The following is a 21,185-nucleotide window of genomic DNA, read 5'->3' as shown; positions in this document are numbered from 1 at the left end:
GTGGAGGGGAGTGAATCAATATTCTCTGATAATCTTTACATTTGCTTTTCCTGACTTTTTGGTAACATTAAATTAATAGACTTAATGTTACTTAGATACAGTTACTTCTGACATTTTGATTTTTTTATAACTCACCTGGTTCTAAAAATTCATGAGACTGACCAAGTTTTATACATTATATTTTGGTATCCTTGAAGCCCAAACCAGGACAAAGTCCTGGCAATAACTGTGGTCACATTTCCTTCCTTGTCAGTAATTGTGGTCTCCACAGGAAGGAGCTGACAACTGCCAACGACACAGCTAGGGACCTCCCTAAGAGGAAGTCAGGGGGAAATTTCTAATGCAGTATACAGCCTGGGTGCTTCAGTACCTTCTCTTACCTAATGCCGCCGCAACATATTTTGGGGGAGAAAAAATGGCAGACAGACTAAGAGATGGAGTTGGCCACAGTCCCAAGAATTGTGCATGAGTAAGCTTTCTATTATGTGGAAGCAGAGGGCTTGGTAGAATTCCAAGAGATGTATGTAACCCCTGCATAAAACCCAATCTGACTCCTAAAAAGATGAGATTGTTTTGTGTATTTAAGGATTCTAAAGAGAAGGCAACTTCTTCCACAAAACAGTCCAATGTGAGTCCCCCACTAGGCAGCTTGGCCATCCCGCTGGCCCTGGCGTGTCTGCCGGGCGGGAGCTTGTCACTCCCTCATTATTTCATGTGCATGAACACGGACTGGCAGATGGAGGCCTGTCGGACTTTCCTGTAGCCTGAAGGTTGGAAAAGGCTCCAGGGGCTCTAGCAGGTGTTTCTTTCACTGAAGAGACAGGGATTTGAATGTAAACTGTTCTTACCTAGAATTCCTGCCTTGGGTTATTATTTCTTTGTCTATAAGAGGACTTTCTTATTATCGATTCTTAGTGGTTGGGACAGCCAAACTAGTAATAAGACCATTCATTCGCGTTGTTCTCGAATACTTATTAGGCTATACCGACACTAAGGATAAGCAAAAAACTGAAAGCACCTTTAATTTTGTGGAGTTGTTTATGGCCGCCTCTGAACTCTTGGTGTTAGAAGCAGCAGGGCATCCAAGATGAGAGTCTAATGATCACTTGAGCAAATTAGCCATCCCAAGGTGCAGCGACAGAGGTAGAATTTGCTTCTCGTCTCTCCACATGGCTTTGATAGAGCTAACAATTTCACCTTTTTTTTTTTAACCTCTCCTATGAAGTGAAGAGGGTTGAGGATTAGATGATTTCTAAGGGTTTTCTAGCTAGAGCTAGAAAATTATGTGATTCACTAATTATTTGACCCAAAAATGAACGTCCCACCAAAATCATTTGACCTGGGTATTGGGTACAAGCAGAGGTGGATTTACCTTGAAGTTAATGAAGCTTAAGCTTTAGGGTTCTTTCTTTGCAGGGGCCCCACTCCAAGGTCCTGGGCCTAATTTTGTCTTAATTATTTGACATTTTTAGTCTTAAAGAGCTTCTCCCAAATTATATAAGCTTTAAACCTGGGTCCATATCTGGGTTACTAGTACATCAGAGATGAACTTCGATGAAGGCTCTTTCCAGGATCGTTTCCAAATGAGATGATGAATCGTAAATCACTGTGAAGGAGCATTAAGACATATCCTTTAAAAAAATCTATCACCTCTCGGTAAATTTGTTGCAATCTGGTCAGTGTGGATGGACATTCAATATATATGTTTTTACAAGTCTTTTGGAATTAGAGGAATCAGACTACTTGAAAGACAGATGTGTCTCAGGATACATCAGAGTTGTCAGTTTAAGGAGATATTTGGGAAGATGCTTTGTAAAAAAAAAGGTATACTTTTTCATTAAATATTTTTTTAACACCTGAAACATGCAGGATGCTGGGGTGATGGAAAACCAAAGACAGAAAGTTATTCAGGTGCGAGTTCAAACCTTTGTGAATATACTCAATTACCCAGAAAAATGAGATCTTAAGTCAGGGTATCCAAAAAGATTGGATTGTTAAAAAAGTCAGACATGGTGGAGTGGAACAGTTCTCGGCATTTATACACTAGATGGCACTGTGGGTGCAGAGGAAAGCTCTAAATTGATTCTTTTGTTACTTAAATCTGTGGCAAAAATTATGTAGTTGAGAAAACAACACTGTGTTATAAAACCTGTAATTTTGGGGGGAGGTGTAGAATGCATTCTTAATTACTGTGAGATTCAATATGTGTCCTCTTTTGGTTAGGCTGCGTAGATTAGTATATAGAGTTGTATGCGTATGTCCCCTGTTAGAAGAAACCAATCATGCCCCAATTTTCTAATAATCATGTAGAGCTCTCCCTGCAATCCCTATGGTCCTTTTCCTAAAATGAAGGTACCAGTTAGTGGTGTGTTTCATGTAACAATTAGCAATGAAAGGGTCTACTGTAATTCTGCCTAATTCCAAGATTTGAGCTTTCCTCTTTATTACCAAAGCTTCTCTTTAATTGCCACAAAAATAGCAATAGGAGAGGCTCACCAGTCACTTCCGTACCAGCAGTCTGGCTGCCCCCTTTCACTGAGTCAGTGAGAAATATTTGATGGCATTCTCTTTGCCAATATGTCTTCTGTAAGCAGTTTCTGTTAGGATGGAACAATACTCTTTTGGGGATTATGCTTGAAGAGATTTCACACAAAGGCTGTTAGGAAGTCTAAGTAAATGTGAAAGTTGAAAATGTTTTCAAATCAGAGTTAGAAACAGCCTCAAACCCTTAGCCTTTTGATCAATCAGTACAAAAAAAGACTCCCTCAATTTTAAGAGTTAGGTTGCCTTGGATGACAAATTGATGCACATTTTCAGTTAGAGAGGTATGCACTAAATCTGTACTCTTCCTTCTATTAGAACTTTGGCAATGGAAAAGGAAATCTTTGCTTATGTGAACCTCCTTTCACGCACTAATGGAAACGCCTATGGGATAGTCAACCTTGGGGAAGAGGTAGAAATTAGATTCCATGGGTTGTTTTGTTTTGTTGCTTTGTTTTGTTTTGTTTTAAGAAAGACCCTGACATCTTCTTTGTCATTTGTGGTGTGACAAACACAGGTGACTGGGATCTGTTGAGTCAATGTATTATTTGCTTTGGAGAACACACTTGCTTCTCAGAGATTGTACAGCCTCACAAATGAGTACCAGCAGCTCCTAGGCTATTAAAAATATGTCTCTCCTTCTTCACAGATGACAAATGAATAAAGAAAGTCAACAGTATTTACCACTTAACACTCCCTTTGAGAGTAGGCAGTGGCTGTTTTAAAGGTTTTGTTCGTTTGTTTGGTTTTGGTTTTATTCCTTATTTATTTATTTATTTATTTTTGCTTCATCACATTTCAGTACGATTGCAGTCTTTACTTGGGCAATAACAGAAGCACCCTGGAGTGGTGGTTGGTGAGAAGAAGTTTTGTTTTTGTTTTTGATCTAGACAGTGAAGTGTCATGGCCTGGAGCTGAGTTGGAGGAAAGGGAGAGCGTTTAAAAAGTGGGCACAAGAGGAGGGGACATCAGACGGGGAAGGTAAAGCAAAACACTTAGGAGTCAGTCCTGTTTGGAAAGGAATTTGATTAGTGACTGTTGACTAAAGATAGGACAGGGCTACATTACAGGTTAAAATATGGCATGGGTGGCATAAAGTTCCAAGTTTGAATTTTCCTGTCATTGGAAAAATCAGGGAAGAACAAAAAATATTCTGAAATGGGGATGCGATGACAAAAGATAAATGTTTACTTATTCGACACAGACAGTTTCTCTCTTTTTTCCCTTTCTTTTGAACCAATGGCAACTATTGAGTGAGTTTTGTGGTTTTTGTAAACACGATTGAAACCTACCCTCCCAGGATTTTGCTGTGTTTTGTTTGAAAGAGTTTAAAATAGTCTACAAAGATCTCCATGTTCATCTTGAAAACATAACAAACCTTTCAAAACAGCCATAATCAGGGCAAAAAAAAATATTGATGTTTCATCTGCCTTTGTTTTGTTATAGAGAACTTTACCTCGATTTCATGCAAGGCCCCACCTCCTCCAAATATAGAAAGGAAATTTCCACGTTACACCGGCTTTGGTTCTGAAGAGGATTCTCTCTGCTCCTGCATAGGCCTCGTGCCCACACCTCATCAGAGGAACTTCAAGAAGTTCATGGAAAATGACAGGTGCTTGAGGGAACTGCTGTTTTAGTCTGATCTTTCCCAAATGTGTTCAGGGTTTATAATATTGTCCTCATGACAAAACAGGTGACACTTAATTTGTCTGATTTCAAGTCCAGGGACATGTTGTTATACCTTTTTAATGAAGTTGATTAATATGTAAGTATTAACAGGTTCTTACTTCAGTGGTTATTTTATTTTTTTCCAGCCTTTTGAGAAATAATTGACATATAACATTGTATAAGTTTAAGGTATGCAACATAATGATTTGATATATGTATGTATTGAAAAATGATCACCACAATAAGATTAGTTAACATTCATCATTCTCACATAGTTATAGTTTTTTCCTTGTGATGAGAACTTTTAAGATTTACTCTCTTAGAAACTTACAAATATACAATACATTATCACTAACTCTAGTCATCATGTTGTATGTCATGCTCCCAGAACTTATTTATCTTATAGCTGGAAGTTAGTACCTTTTGGTCACCTTCACCCAATTCTCCCCTGCTCCGCACACCTCTGGCAGTCACCAGTCTGATCTCTGTTTCTATGAATTTGGTTTTTGTAGATTCTACATAATCTACATATAAGTGAGATCATGCAGTATTTGTCTTTCTCTGTCTGACTTATTTTACTTAGCATAATATCCTCAAGGTCCATCCATGCCGTCGCAGATGTCAGGATTTCCTTCTTTTCTATGGCTGAATAATATTTCATTGTGTGTATGTATCTTATATAAATATAGATATATGTATATATACACACACACGCACACATATATATATATGTTTTTATTTATCCATTCATCTGTCAGTGGACACTTAGACTGTTTCTCTCTTTTAGCTATTGCAAATAATATTGCGTTGAACATGGGGGTGCAGATATCTTTTTGGGGCAGTGATTTCATTTCCTTTTCATATATATCTAAAAGTGAAATTGCTGGATGATATGGTAGTTCTATTTTTAGTTTTTTGAGGAGCCTCCATACTGTTCTCCACAGTGACTGCACCAATTTACATCCCCACCAACAGTGCACAAGGGGTTCCCTTTTCTCCACACCCTCACGTTGAGTGGTTATTTTAATGTGTCATCTGGAAGCTACTAAAGCCATATTATCCACAATCTATATTGCCTTTCCGTGTATATATATGCCTTTCCATGTATATATCTCCTCAAGATGGTCCCTAAGAAATGGTGTAGAGTGGGGGTCAGCAAACTTTTTCTTAAAGGGTCAGGTAGCAAATATTTTCTGCTTTGCAGACCATGCGGCCTCTGTCACAACCACTTAGCTCTGTCGTTGTAGCATGAAAACAGCCACAGACAATATGTAACTACACCCTGATAAAACTGTTTATGGACACTGACATTTGAATTTCATATGATTTTTACATATCACAAAATATTATTCTTTCGATTGTTTTCGATCATTTAAAAATGTAAAAATCATTCTTTGCTCATAGGCCATACCAAAACAGGTGACTGGCTGTATTTGGCCCATAGGCTGTAGTGGCTTCAGTGATTTATAAGTGTTTTTTAGCATGTTATTTGGCAATTAATGGGGTTTGGTTTTAATTTGAGAGATTTGGTTGAGTTCAGTAACCATAGATTGCTCGTGTGGTGGAATATGATTTCAAAAGATGGACTTGCAGAAGTGTTCCTAATATATATGAGGAAAAATCTGCCTCTGAGTCATGTGTATAGCTGTGAGCACTGCCCATGGTTACTTTTTGCTTCTTCAGAGAATGGAGGCCCTGGAGAAAGAAGTCAGGGAGGAAGAGTGGTGGGAAAATGTTGCAGATGCTTGAATAGGATGCGGGCTAAACACCGAAGTCCTGGCATGAGGGAAATAGCGGGTCAGGAGAACCTGTGGAGAAAAATGATAAAGGGAACATGGAGTAAGAGCAGGAGAAGGAGAAGAACAAGACAGCACCCTGAATTCGATAAAATTTAATGGCATCAGATACCGCTGTAGAATATTTTGAGGTGGAGAGAATAGTTTTGCTCTAACTGTAAACGTGGTGAAAATATGTTACGAATTGTGTAGAATGTCTAAAAGGCTGCCTTTGCCCTGACACGATGTCCTTTGTCTTTTAAGAAATAATCTTTTATTTGTAAGGACTTGGGAGTTTTGTTTTTAAGTTTCAGAGTTGACGCTACTCAAGGTGTGGCCTCCGCACTGGTTAGAAATACAGATTCCCGTGCTTCACCCCAGACCTATCGAGGCCCAATCTCTGTGCGTGGGGCCTGGTACTGTGTTTTAACAAGACTTCCAGGGGGTTCTGGTGATGGGCACCAGGGTTTGAGAACCACTGATTTCGATCATATAAGAGGGACACCAACTCATACTCCATCCTCCCTTATAGGTAGCAGTGTTTACAGTGAAGTTCGAGGGCAGGACTTTTGATGGATACTTTTCACTAACTGCTGTTTTGAAGGGCAGCCACCAAAGGAGGTGGGCAGAAAGAATGTCCCTATTGTAAAAGGAGAGGGAATTTTTCTTATAAGTAAACAGGATGAAACACGATCCAGTGTGTTACTTCTGGAATCCAGGGGGAAAAGAGCTCCTTGTGGGTAGTTGCCTTAGTCTCTCTTTCTGTCAACTTGCCCACAGAGCACTGACTGTAGACAGCATTCCACGTTCTTGTCATGCTGTTGTGGCCGGAGGATGGTGGTACAGGCACGAATGGGTCTAATTTCTTTTCTTTCTGTCCACTGCTTGTTCTGTGCCAGGAATACACTTCCCTCAAGCTCCTCCCACACAGTGACCTTGTTTCCATAGAAACTGGCACATTCAGCTGGAGACTTATACATGAGTTTGAATAACCCAAGGTTTTAAAACCGTGAGAACCTAAGGAAGATGATCTCACAAAGCATACAAAGAACAGTTTCTTAATGCAAATAAATAAACCGTGAATTGAGACGTGCAATAGTATATGACATATATTGATTATATATATTGCTATTAAAAATGTACTGGCTGCTTATTGTTGTATGAGGTTAATGGTGATCTACTGTGAGTCATTGGAGGAGATAGTTTCAAGTGAAAGCATATGAGGTTTTTGATGGAATGAAGACCTTTATTGTCTGGGTAAAAATTCACTGTGGTGGCCTGCTGGGCAGATTGTCTAGTCTGACTTGGGAAAACCAGAAGAATATCTTTCTCACTGCACCTGGCTGAATTAGGTACTTTGTTCTCTGTGTGCTCACAATACTCTGCTGATCATACCTCTAACAATAATAATATTACTAATAAAAAGCAGTTTATGGTTATGGTATGCTAACTACAATACTTGATCTCATTTAATCCTCAAAACAACCTCATAAAGTCGGTAATATTATTGTACCCATTCTTCACATGAGGAAATCGAGGCTCAGAGAGGCTATACGATTTGCCCAAGCTCGTACAGCTAATTTTTAGTTGAAGTAGGATTTGAACACAGGGAAGTCTGACTCCTGGAGTTCACCTTTCTTGCCCCAGAGTCTGTACTTATCACAGTGTGTGGCAATTACTTGTTTATATCGAGACCAAGCGCTCCTTGAGGGCAGGGACTGGCTTTATTGCTTCTCTTAGAGTTAGAACAGTGTTGGCTATGTACTTGGGGTTCAATAGATATTTTGTCCGTAAGAGGACGAATGATGAATAAGTGAGTAAATAGAATGAACATGCACCCTTTTAGTTCTTAATGATGGATAGAAGAGACGGATGACTTCCTACCAGGAAGGCTATTATCCCAGACTTGTGCTATTCATAATCATATAGCATCTAAAAATTCACGGTTTAATCTTAATCTCTGACTTGTTTCAGATGTTGTCCATCTGTTGTCTCCGTCAGTCATTTTTTTTCCTCTTTAAACAAGTTTTCCCCATCAATAATAATAAGCCTTCATGCCTCTTCTAACCATAAGACTATAGCTATAGCTATCTTTAAGGTTCTCAGCAGGTATGTAGCCCTGGGTGAGCCATTCATTTTCTTAGTCAGCAAATATTTACTGAGTACCCACTATGTGCCGAGCACTGATCTTGGGACACATCAGTGAACAAAACAGATACAAAGCCCTGCCCTCATAGAACTTACATTCTAGCTGGGGAGGCAGATAATAAACAATAAAGGTAATACGTAAGTACATTCTGTAGTATATAGAAGGTATTGAAGTACCATGGAAAAAATAAAGAAGGTAGCTATGAAAAGAATAAAGGGGACTTGGAATGTGGGTCTGAAGAGCACCCCTGGTTTCAATTTTAAATGGTGTGGTCTGGATGGACTTTACTGAGGAGAGGAAACATGTTCTAGGCAGAAGGAACAGTCAGTGTAAAGACCCTGAGCAAGGAGCAGGCTTGGGATGCACAAGGAACAGGCAGGAGGCTGACGAGGATAGAAGAGATGAGTAATGGGCAGAGTAGACAGATTAAGAGAAGTAATGGGCGATCAGATAACATAGGGCCTTGCAGACCATTGTCAGGATTCTTTTGACTTCAAGTGATAAGGGGACTCATTGGGAGGAGATTTGAGCAGAAGAAGAGTGACTTGATCTGATTTACATATTAGAAGAATGACTGCAGATGCAGTATTGAGCGAAGACTGTAGAAGGGCAGTGGTGGAAGTAAAGACCAGTTAAGAGGCTACTGCAGTAGTCCAAGAGAAAAGTTATGATGGCCCCATGAGGGTGAGTACCATGAAAATGATGAGATATAGCAGATTCTGGAAATATTTTGAAGGTTGTGCCAATAGGATTTCCTGGCAGATTGGATATGAGGTGTGAAAGAAGAGAGGAGATACAGATGACTCCCAAGATTCCTCCAACTAGAAAGATGGAGTTGCCATCTAGTGAGATGGGAAAGACTATAGTTAGAGTAGGTCTGGGGCAAGAGCAGAAGTTCAGTTTTGGAACAAGTTAAGTTTGAGATGTCAAATATCAAGTAGAGATGTTAAGTTGGCCGTTGGATATACGAGTCTGGGGTTCCGGGAGAGAGGTCTGAGCTAGAGATAGAACTTTGGAAATCATCAGCATGTAGGTAGTATTTAAAGCCTGAGACTAGAAGAGATCACCAAAGGAGTGAATACAGACAGAGAAGTGGATGACCAAGTTATTCCTTGTTATCCCCGGGACATCCCAAATTAAGAGATTGAGGAAAAGAGGAGGAACCAGCAAAGGATACTGAAAAGGAACAAGCAAGGAGGTAGGAGCAAAACCAAGAGAAAATACAGGATCCTGGATGCCAAGTGAAGCAAGAATGTCATGGAAGAAAGTGTGATCCTTTGTACCAACTGCTGCTGATTGGTCAAGTTAGACACAAAAATGAACCATCGGAATTGGCATTGTGGAGATAGATCATTGTTGACCTTGACAAGGGTAGTTTAGGTAGAGCTAACCTAATGGAAGTGGATTTAAGAGAGAATGGGAGAAGAAGTCAAGACAGTGATTATAGATAACTCTGGGCTGTGTGCAGAAAAAGTTAGGACATGGCTGCTGGACCTAGGAATTTATCATCATTTGTTTTGAGACAATGGTATTCAATAAACACATTTTAAAAAACCAGTCAAGAATACAAGTCTATACAGTGCTAAATTGGGTGCCATGCATAATGGTCAGTGCAGGAGGCGTGAATAGGTGGTCATCTGGGTGGGCAGCCATGGTCAAAGAGAGCTCTACTGATTGGGGCCCAAATGGATGGACAGGACTCTGGACAGGCATAGGACAGGATGAGGGTGTACCCTGGGGGAGGGGATGACACCAAGCAAAGGCCTGGAAGTAGAAACAAGCACAGTGTGGGGCACTAAGTGAAGTGGCTTGTGTGACTTGAGTAGAGAGTGTATTATTGGCAGTCATGACAAATAGCTGTATGTGTAAGTATTTGAACCTGACTATCAATGGCCCAGGAAGCCAGATTGAGCAGGGAAAATGCTAAAATTTTTTTGAGTGCTGGGCATATTGTGATAAAAAGAGTGTATAGAAAAGTTTGATAATTAGCTTATTAGCCAAGGAAATGTCTGAAGCTACTTGCAAGTGTTTTTCAAAGTGTGCTCTGGGGATGACTTCATCAGAACCTTCTGGGGAGCTTATTAAAAATGCAGGTTTCTGGAGCTGCAAGCTAACTACTGAGTCCATACCTCTGGGGGTAGGACTCTGGATTCTGTATATTTAACAAGCTCCCAGGTGACTTTCATACATGGCCAAGTTTGTGAATGACTGGTCTAAAGATTTTGTTTGAGTAGATTATATTCCTGACTGATAAGCTGTCCAGAACACTAGAATTAGGTTTTTTTAAAAAAAGGGCATATTAAACATGAAAAATCCATACTTAACATACACTCTTATACATTTATGTAAGTTCTAAGAAGCTAAATTTGCAGTTGTATTCATTTGGCCTGACATTAGACCTCATTCAGTTGTTTGAATGATATTTCAGGCATCTGTAAAAGTATGGGTCTTTCATGAGAGGGGGTTACCAAATCTGTTTGTTACTTTTAAATCCAATTATGTACCAGAGAAGATGGTTGAGAAGGTATAGCTGCTCTCCTCCCCTATGCTGTATGAGGTCTGTCTGACGCCTGGGAAAATAGGGACTAAGAGAACAGCTATGGAGATCTGGCTGTTTTGCCAGGGCTGCCCTCGGGGTAGCCTTCCAGATTGCTACTTCCCATCTCACTTGAGGCCTCAAGCTGTGAATCATGGTGCCATGCTTTTTCAGCCCTCCTTCCTTGGACAGTCAAAGAAAGGAGCAAGCAGAGAAAAGCACCTTCCGCCTCTGCAAATCACAAATAAGTTTTCTTGTTTGTTTGTTTTAAAATCAGTGTGATCACAAGGAAAGAATGAATTTCAGCATACGAGACTGAAAGTGAGGCCCTCTCTGCTCAGAGTTGTGACAGGGAAGGGATTAAATACATGGTTTATTTTACTCTGTGCCTCCTTGGGGTAATGATTTTGATTATCAGAGACCTCCCAAAGCATTCAGTATTTGTCATGAAGTCCACCTTTCACTAGCTGATATCCACAGACATGCTTCTGCTGACAGACCATAAATTAATTTCTTCCAAGACCAGGCAATCAATTTTGGGAACTTTTGATTCTAGACTTCGATCCCATCTTCATTCTTCTAGACTATTCATGCACAGAATTCTAAGTGCAAATTCCAATCTATACGGATCTTATAAAAACTTTCTACAAACATTCGAGCACTTAGAATGTAAAAAATGTTGTCTTAGACAATGATTAATAAGATGCAGTCCTTGCCTTCAGAAAACAGACTTGTAATGGCGACTTATGATATGGGTGATAAGTGTTACGAAAGGCGGGTCTGTCATATTTAATATAGCATTTGAAAGGGAAAAGGTAAATTTTCCCTTGAAGGGAGTTAGGGGGCTGCTGGGGAACTGGGAGAGTGACTCAGCGAGGAGACGATGTGGGGTTTGAAGAAAGATAAGGAATGGGCATGAGAAAGTGGGCGGTGAAATGGGGAGGTGGCTCTAGGCACCAGCAGAGCGCAGCCTCTGGCCTGCTCAGGCAGTGAGGCCCAGGTGCTGTGCTTCTTGCTGACACGACTGTGATTGTTGACCAGCCTCGTGAGTAGGGAACAACCATGTAGTGCAGACGGTTTGAGCAGTGTGTTTATGACATCTGTTTTGGGTACATTTTCCCAATGTGTTACCCTGCACATCGAAAGAATAAGAGATTTTAATAAACCGAGAAAATGCCTCTGCATATAGATTTAGAGCCTTAATGAGAAGATGGTTGAACTTTTTCAACCTCTGAGAGTTTATGCTACTATCTTAAAACCATAGCGCACCTGGGGGATGGGAGGTGGGTGAAATGGGTGAAGGGGGTCAAAGGTACAAACTTCCAGTTATAAAATAAATAAGTCACGGGGATGTAATGTATAGCATGATGACTATAGTTAATAATACTATAGTACGTATTTCAAAGTTGCTGAGAGAATAGATCTTAAAAGCTATCATGACAAGAAAAAAATTTTTGTTAAAGTGTGGTGATGGATGTTAACTAGACTTATTGTGGTGATCGTCTCACAATATATACAAATATCCGATCATTGTGTTGTACACCTGAAGCTAATATAATGTTATATGTCAATTAAACTTCAATAAAAAACATAGCATACCTTTTGCAGGTTTTTTTTTAAATTAATTAATTAATTTATTTTTGGCTGTGTTGGGTCTTCGTTTCTGTGCGAGGGCTTTCTCTAGTTGCAGCGAGCGGGGGCCACTCTTCATCACGGTGCGCGGGCCTCTCACTATCGCGGCCTCTCCCGTTGTGGAGCACGGGCTCCAGACGCGCAGGCTCAGCAGTTGTTGCTCACGGGCCTAGTTGCTTCGCGGCATGTGGGATCCTCCCAGACCAGGGCTCGAACCCGTGTCCCCTGCATTGGCAGGCGGATTCCCAACCACTGCGCCACCAGGGAAGCCCCTGCAGGTTTTTTTACACGCATAATATGTGGCAGATTACTTGTATAATGCTATAACCCTCATTTTTCTTCCATTTAGCTACAGCAACATAAGTAATACACTCCGTTGTTTTGCAAAACTAATCACACACAAATGTGCTGATGTGGAAAGGATGTTTGTTATTTCATATTTTCTCAGTGATGACACAGTTTCAGTGTTTGAACCTATGGAGAGGAATTCAGGTAAGAGTCATACCTGTCATAGCAGTTTCCTCAGAATAATTAACTGTCTCTTCATGTTGAAAGGGACTATGGTCTGATTTTTTTTTTAATTAATTAATTTATTTATTTATTTTTGGCTGTGTTGGGTCTTCGTTTCTGTGCGAGGGCTTTCTCTAGTTGTGGCAAGCGGGGGCCACTCTTCATCGCGGTGCGCGGGCCTCTCACTGTCGCGGCCTCTCCCGTTGCGGAGCACAGGCTCCAGACGCGCAGGCTCAGTAGCTGTGGCTCACGGGCTTAGTTGCTCCGTGGCATGTGGGATCTTCCCAGACCAGGGCTCGAACCCGTGTCCCCCGCATTGGCAGGCAGATTCTCAACCACTGCGCCACCAGGGAAGCCCTATGGTCTGATTTTTATAGCCTAGATGATCTAAGAGAGTGGCTTTCATTTTTTTTTTTTAACCACTAACGTTCATTTTACAAAGATCCCTTAAATGCGAACCCAGACATATAAAATGATAAAAGAGGAACAGTTTTGGTTGGCTCAGGACTGGGGGACTTGGGACATCTCCTTTTAGACACTCTCCCTACTTCCTCCGTGGCCTCTGAGGCACCTCTGTGGAATCCAGCGGCTTCAAAATCATGGTCTGGCTACCACCAGTTCCATGCAAAGCTAGCAAGACAAGAAGAAATCCGTATTCTTGATAGTACCACGTACGAAATTTTTGTCTAGCTCTAGGACAAGAATCCCAGATTAACAAATTTAATCTTCAGAGTCTATTTCCCTCTGGCTGTTGAGGCTGTTGCCAAGGTCCCAGCTGCAGGGCCCACGGAGTGCCTCTCTGCAATAGACTGATAGGGTGGCCATTGCTGAAGAGAGCCATTGATTTTGACTTACCAAATTATGGAACTGTAGGGCTCTCTTCTTTGTCCCAACACGTTCAACATTTTTATCTGTGCCAAAGACACACGTTTGAGAAGAATAATCAATGGTGTGCTGGTTAACCGACTCTCTGAAAAAATTTTAAAAGCTCTGTTTTGTACTGTTTGTCAATTTCCATGATGCAAATACCCAAACCATGGCCAATTTCAAGCAACCAACAGTTTTAACAACTGGCTTGCAAAATCCCTTGAAAATTTAACAACCAGCCCTTATGAGCTGGTATGAGCCACTCAGCACACCAATGAATAATGAATAATTTGTATAACTAAGTCAGGGTCCACGGTGATTTGAATAATGAATCAGATCTTAAAATATGAAATCAAATAGGGATGAATATAAAGTCATGCTCTTGAAGGTCAAAAAATCAACTCTATACATCTAGAATGGGGACGATATGGCCAAACCAATTGCAGCATTCATAAAACAGAAGGAGTGATGGCAGTCAAGTACAAGCTTGCTGGTAATAATAGCAGTCCTGATTGAGTACCTACTATTATCCTTAGAAGACCTGTATGAGGCTACGTTTTGTGTTAGTCCCGGTCCTCCAAGAGGCAAACCCCAAGATGAGATTAAATGTACAAGAGATTTATTAGGGGAAATGCTGGTGAGGGAAAATGTGGCAGGAGCCAGAAGAGGCCAGGAGAGCCATCAGACTGCAGTGCATGTCTGACTCCTGTGAAGGACAGAGAAAAGGGAAAAAGGGGAAGGTCTTAGACTGCAGTGAAACTCTAAGAAAGTTTTGCCAAGGCTGACTGGGAGTCCTGGGGCCAAAGTCACCAGTCGGAGGAGCTCCCATCTTGCAGGAATGAGCCTGCCTTAGTATCCCTGCCTTGCTCAGTCGTGTGTTGGCAGCAGCCTCTGGGAAGCATGACCTCGGCACAAATCTGGGGATAGATTTCAGAACATAGCAGTTGGAGCCTTCTGTCAACTTTGTTCCCCGCAGCAGGCAATCTGAGAAGTACATTTTCATGGCCCCCCACAAATATTATTCCCATTTACCAATGAGAATTCAGAGTGGTTCAAAGAGGTTAAAAGACTCCTAAAGATCATCCAGCAAGCAAATGACAGAGCCAGGATGGACTCCAGCTCTGTTTGGCTACAAAGCCTATGTCTTTCCACCACCCCTGGTTTCTGCAAGTGGTAGGAGTGTGATGAAGCTGATCCCCAAAGCTCATCTGGTCTCAGGTTGTATTCACAGGTTTGAAGATTTCAGTTCATTTTCAGTTAGAAGGTAATGGAGTCCCGCATTCAACTCTGCTCACTGCTTTCCAAGAGCTCAAAAACCAAATAATGCCCAGAAAAGAGCAGAGGAAACGGTGAGAATTCTGGAAAGTAAGAAAAATGAGGCATCGCTAAAAGAAGCAAAGATATTTTGCCTGTAGAAAAAAAGAGTTCAGGGGACTCCCATAGTTATCTTCAAACAATTCAGTAAGCTCCTTTCCGGAAATGGCGCATCTTACATTTCATCTGTATGTCAGCAGAAGTATAAGGACAAATAGGTGGAGATAAGCTCAGGTGAGAAATTTTCTACCTGGTACTGTTCAGGCAGGCTCTAAAGATGTTCCTGATGTCCCAGTTTCCAGGATGCTGCTGGGCATATAGCAAGTCCTCGCTAAGTGTTTATTTAAGTGTTTGGACTGGGAAGGGAGTGGAGCAAGAAAAGAAAAGGCTGGAATGCCATGCCACTTTTCTTCTTTACACACTCATCTCGGAAGTCTCACTTCTTGACCCACTGCCTTATTCTTCCCTTAAGTACTATACGCAGTATGAGTTCACAAGTTCACAGCTAAGTTGTATGGTCTGTGTTTGAGCATGAAGTAACTCTAAAGGCAAGTTGTACTATCCTTTTTTTTTTTTTTCAATTTAATTTATTTGATTTTTGGCTGCGTTGGGTCTTCCTTGCTGCACGCGGGCTTTTCTCTGGTTGCAGCAAGCAGGGGCTACTCTTCGTTGCGGTGCACAGCCTTCTCATTGCCGTGGCTTCTCTTGTTGCGGAGCACGGGCTCTAGGCGTGCGGGCTTCAGTAGTTGTGGCACACGGGCTCAGTCGTTGTGGCTCACGGGCTCTAGAGCGCAGGCTCAGTAGTTGTGGCTCACGGGCTCTAGAGCGCAGGCTCAGTAGTTGTGGCGCACGGGCTTAGTTGCTCCGTGGCATGTGGGATCATCCCAGACCAGGGCTCGAACCCGTGTCCCCTGCTTTGGCAGGCAGATTGTTAACCACTGCACCACCAGGGAAGCCCTGTACGGTTCTTTTAAGAACAAGACCTACTCATTAACTTTTTTTCTCTTTTTCTATAGGGTATACTGGTGGGATGTTCTTAAAAAGAATTCGTGTTAAGAAGCCTGGACAAGAAGTCTTTAAAAGTAAACTCTCAGAATATATCAAGGCTGAGGAGCTGTATGTTGGAGCCAAAGTGAACGTGAATGGCTACCTATTTCTTTTGGTCAGTGCTGATGTGTATACCTTAAAGTACATGGAGAGGAATTCAGATAAGGTGAACTCACTTGGTGTAATTCTTGACTCACCTCTCAGCACTCTGCAGTCTGTGTTTTTCTTACTCCAGGCCTTTTCTTCTTCATCTTGCCACCAGTTTTACATTGTGCTTTCACACATGTGGGCATGAATAATGGATCTGCACGACTTGGCCACAGGTCCCGTCACAGAGGCCAGGGCCTGGTCTCCTCTGTTTATGTGCTGGGTTTTCCACTGCCCAGCATCATGGATGCCAGGCACAGGCAGGAGGCAGGCCCAAGGTTGAATCAAGTTTCCTGGGTTTTCCGCTGACGCTAACAATGTTTTCAGAAAGAAATTCAGCAATGATCGGAAAGGAAGACAATCTGGTGCCACACACTGTGCTGTCCCAGTTAATTGGCACAGGCCTGCAGAGAAGGCCAAGACCTAAACAAACAGAAACCCCAAGGGAACCTGATAGTTGCTGGGATTGCAGCCTCCCATAACAGGAGCCACCTGAGGCCTAAATGGGACTCCAAGGACAAATTGGCAACAGTGAGCGCCAAGAGTTTTTTCATTTGAAATAGTATGGCACGTGGGTACTATTACTCAAAGTTCCATTATGGCAGTGCCGGTCAGTAAAAATAACATGTTGACAGAATCTTGATTTTTAAGTGTGGACTAGTCCGGTGTGCAAACACGTATGTCTCAGAACCATTGCCTACTATTGAAGAATCTATCTAGAAATAATGTATTTAAAAAGTCTGCCTGAAAATAATAGTATTTATGTGCCATTTATATAGATACAGTACCAATTCCGTTTCATTTATATGTAAAATGCTCGGGGTAAGTTGCTAAGATCAGTCTCACTGGGTATAGCACGTTACCCGGATCAGTTTGGGTCCTCTGAGAAGCAGGTACCAAGACAGACTTAGACATGCGAGAGATGTCTTGGGGGAAATGCGTATGAAGGATAAAGGGGGAGGGAACAGGAGTAGGTGGGGAGACTGGGATGTAGGTCTGATCCCTGAGAAAGGAGAGGGAAGGAAGGAGGATGGGGTGGGAAGAGCCTCAGACACAGCGTAGCTCTGGGAAAGTCTGCACCAGGCCAGTGGGGAGCCCTGGAGCAAACACTAGCTATCAGAGAAATCCCATGTCCGGCAGGAATGGCCCAGCTCTGGTGCCTCCTTCCTGCTCAGTCACTGGATGGTAAGAGTCTGGGGAGAGTGTGGCCTCCGTGGGGTCTCTGAAAGCTGCAGCGCTGCAGTGATCACGAAGGTGCAGCAGCTGGGCGCTGTCCGCTACCAGTGCTCTTCTCTGCGTGGTCCCTCTAGAGGGCAGGCCTGGGCAGCACCCTCTGGGGCTGCCACACCATCTCTTCATTTGCAGCGTTAGGAACTTGGGTTAGCGTGACACCATGAGCCGGTAGCTCTTCAAAAGCACTGAAGTCAGGTGAGAGGCTCAATAATAGGGCAGTTAGATTCCTGGAGACCAGCAGGCTTGGCTAGGAAACCTGACTTCTTAAAAGCTGAGGGGCCTTAGATGTGTATCTTCCCTGAGCTTTGTTTTCCGCATCTTTAAAATGGGAGTACCAACAGTGCCTATTTCAGAGAGTTACTATGAAGATTGGATGCGAAAATGTTTTAAGTGCTTAGCTCTACGTGGCCCATAGCAAGCTCAGTCAGTGTACAATTTACAATAGCTATTGTAACTAGAGCTCCATTTTCAAACACAGTGCAAACCTGTACTTTAATATAAAGAATATATAGCATGAATACACACACACAGACAGACACACACACATATATATATATCTCATATATATATGAGACATAAAGGGCTTTTCTCCTTTCAGAAAGATAAAAGCAGGGTAAGACATTATCTAGTATCAGCATCCCAAGTGAAAACTGCATTATCTTAAAACTACCCTTAACAAAGACATTCTAAGCAGAGAAAGATTAATATCAGTCTGAGGAGTCTTTTCAAAAGAGCTAATCCTATCATGGAAACAGATTAAAGGAAATGCAAAAAAGGGAGGGAATGCCTCCCCCTTCCCAGGGCAGAGATGAACTTTATTCTAAGTTACCATCAATGTTTTTCTTTTTGTATTTAGTCTTCTCCTTTTCTAGCTCTTTGCTGTAGTTATTTACAAGCTTATGCTTTAGTGGATTGAATAAGAAGTATTCTTACAGAGTCAGAAGCCAAATCACAGTGTAGGAGACAGGAACTGGGGGCTACCTGGAGAGTGAGTGTAAGGGGACTGCAGTGTGTGTATCATCTGGTGGCTGACAGTTCTGGGGGCGCACTCTAAAGATCTGGGGAAGATGGGGGTCCATTTATTCAATTTTGAATCCCCGTGCTCTCCATTAGGGTCTCCCAACATGTTGGGTCAATGTCCAAGGGTTAAAGGGAGGAGGCTGAGGTGGGAGTAGTGGTTCTTTTCTGATTCCTGTGGCCCGCTGTCCCTTAAGTGCATTTCTCTCAGATGTGGCCCTGTGCTAACGTCACTCGTTGTCCTAGAGCCATAGCTGAAGAAATCTGGTCATGTCTTCTCTGTGTTGGTCTCTATGGAAGGACATAGCCAGCTAAGTCAAGGGTCACAGTATGAAATCTCTTTGCTGGCCACCCGGAAGATTGGGCTCCCTATCTTAAACATCTTTCTTTTCCCCTTTCCAGTTTCCTATGAGCAACATTGAACTTGCCCTACAAAAGATAAAACAAGAAGAATCAAAATCCAGAGAGCTCAAGCAGGTGTTTACAGCTGCTGATTGCATGCACATGAAGATGGTGGATTATAATACATTCAGGTAAGCCATATTCTGCTAGCAGTAATCTGTTTTCTCCTCAAGATTGTCCAAAGAACAGAAGGAACAATTTCTTCCCTAGTGTTTCTTCATTAATTTCCTACATACTTTTTTACTAGGAATTGGTGTTTCTTTACATTCGTATTACTTTGTGACCAAGTTTTGCCCATTTCTAGTAAATTGTACGCATTTGCATATAAAAGAAGTTCCTAGGGGAGAACAGAGAGACAAAGGCATAGTAAGTCAGTTGGGCACATTGTCTTGTGAATCACGCAGGGCATTGAAGGATCAGGGGAATGCCAGGAAAACAGTGCAGCTAAGAGCGCCCCTCTGAAATCTGAGGAACCTAGGAGGGACATCTCCTTAGGAATGCGATCCAGTTGGAAAAGATAGTGGAAACTTCGGCAATTACCAGAGGAAAGGTGCTATGTATGCATCTGTGTGTATGTACGCCCACACACGTAGGTATTTTGAAAGACACAAAAATGTAGAAATCAAGGGGAAAATATATGACAGAGGTTAGAAGTATTATAAGAAATCATGAACAATAAAGATTTTCTCTAAGGTTAAGCTGAATTCTAGGACTGTCCAGTGACTGACCTAGGCAAATTTCCAAACAGCAGAAACACAGGGAAATTCAAATTCAGCGTCTGGTACAATTGTGAGACTTCTTAGCCTGAAAACAAAGTGAATGGAGCGTTCAGGAGAATGTAAATTAAATCACAGATGGAGGACAAAGGGGACTTTCTCTTTAGGCTGAGAATGCTGGCTCCTAAAAACAATAGTGGCTGAAAGCTATATAGGAAGCTCAGCTTGATACAGTCAAGATGTGGCTGAGGAATGAAGACGTGAGCCCAGGAGAGGGTGGCAGGGAGGTCTTTCTAACTTTGTGTCTGAAGTTGCCTGTTGCATCAATACCTGGTGACCCGAGCCCTCCATTAGGCCCAGAGTGTCTCCAAAGCTCATTTGTTATTTTAACAAAGCTCTTCTGTGCCTCCAAAATATTCTTTTGAGAGCAGCAGTCAGAGGACATATTTTTGTTGTTTAGGATTCCCGAGCTTCTGGGATCAATAAGAATTTATAGTTCTTTGTTATTGTTCATAGCAGTACACATGTTCATGGCCTCTTGGAAAATAAATGGAGACAGGGTAAAGAGCAGAGGCAATTGCTCAGGCCATGGATTAATGGAAAGCAGTGGAGGGGAAAACGAATTTCCATCAGAAATGAGGGAGTGGTTTCGTTTTATTATTTTGTGTTCTTTTACGAAAGCGTCCGTTCTCCTAGTACTCTAGCAGTGTCTACTGGAAACAGTTTAGTAAGTTTATGGGGCTTTGGGGGAAGCACTTAGGCCAGACAGGAGATCCAAGGAGGAAAAGTTGCTCTGCGGCCTGACCCTAATTGTGGGCGGGATAAAGGATGGCCACGCTGTGTGATTGCAGGGTGACCTCAAGGCTCAGAAAGATGCTCAGAAAGAACCAGTTCCCAATATTTAGGCCCTCTCCTGGACAGAAATTCCTTAAGACAGAAATCAGATCAGGCTGTACCTGGTTTGAGAAACCCTTCAGTGGCTTGCAATAAGATCCAAATGTTTTATTGCAGCCGGCAGGGCCTTGAGCGATGCAACTCTGTATTTCCCGTGTCATCACTTCTTTTCCTCCAGCTCTGTCCTCTGCCCTTGCTGACCGTCAGTCACTTGCTTTCTCAAACACATCAAGCTCTTTCCCTCCTCCAAGCCTATGCACACGCAGTTCTCTCTGCTCAGAACGTCCACACCACCATCCTTTTCGTGGCAAACCCTGTGACTCATTGTAAATGCTGCTTCCTTGGAGGGGATTTCTTTCTATTCTACCTAAAGGAGATCACTCACTGTTTTTCTTAGCCCCTTGTTTATATTTTTCATAGCACTTAGCACAGCTTGCAGTTAAGTTTATTTAGATAGCTGTACTTGGTGTGTGTGTGCTTGGGTGTGTCTTCTCCTATTAGAATGTCGACAGCCCTGTTCACTGCCCTAAACCTGGCACCTCGTGCTGGGCTCACTACATATCACAGTTCCTGAATGGAATAATGACATGCTAGGATTATTCTTGGGGGTTCTGTCTCCAGATGAGAGTGCAGAAGAGGCGTCAAGACGTCCTGGTCCGTGTGATATGCTTGGTGTCGGGCACTACGCCATCTGTGGGTCCCTAGTTCATGGTCTTCAGCCCTCTTTTTTGCTCTTC

At 42.2% G+C, this 21,185-nt stretch overlaps 1 protein-coding gene across 1 annotated transcript in view; it reads left to right on the top strand.

Moving 5' to 3' along the window:
- Window positions 1-21,185, top strand: part of EFHC2 (EF-hand domain containing 2) — a 204,387-nt gene that overhangs the window by 102,449 nt on the left and 80,753 nt on the right. Inside the window, 4 exon segments of the mRNA XM_059910794.1 lie at window positions 3,988-4,153; window positions 12,651-12,793; window positions 16,009-16,205; window positions 18,839-18,969. Of these exon segments, the coding sequence (XP_059766777.1) occupies window positions 3,988-4,153; window positions 12,651-12,793; window positions 16,009-16,205; window positions 18,839-18,969 (637 nt within the window).

Source organism: Balaenoptera ricei, chromosome X (assembly GCF_028023285.1).
Source record: "Balaenoptera ricei isolate mBalRic1 chromosome X, mBalRic1.hap2, whole genome shotgun sequence".
NCBI classification, from domain to species: Eukaryota; Metazoa; Chordata; class Mammalia; order Artiodactyla; family Balaenopteridae; genus Balaenoptera; species Balaenoptera ricei.
The sequence above is the reverse complement of the archived record's forward strand: the minus strand, read 5'-3'. Positions and strand labels throughout refer to the sequence as shown.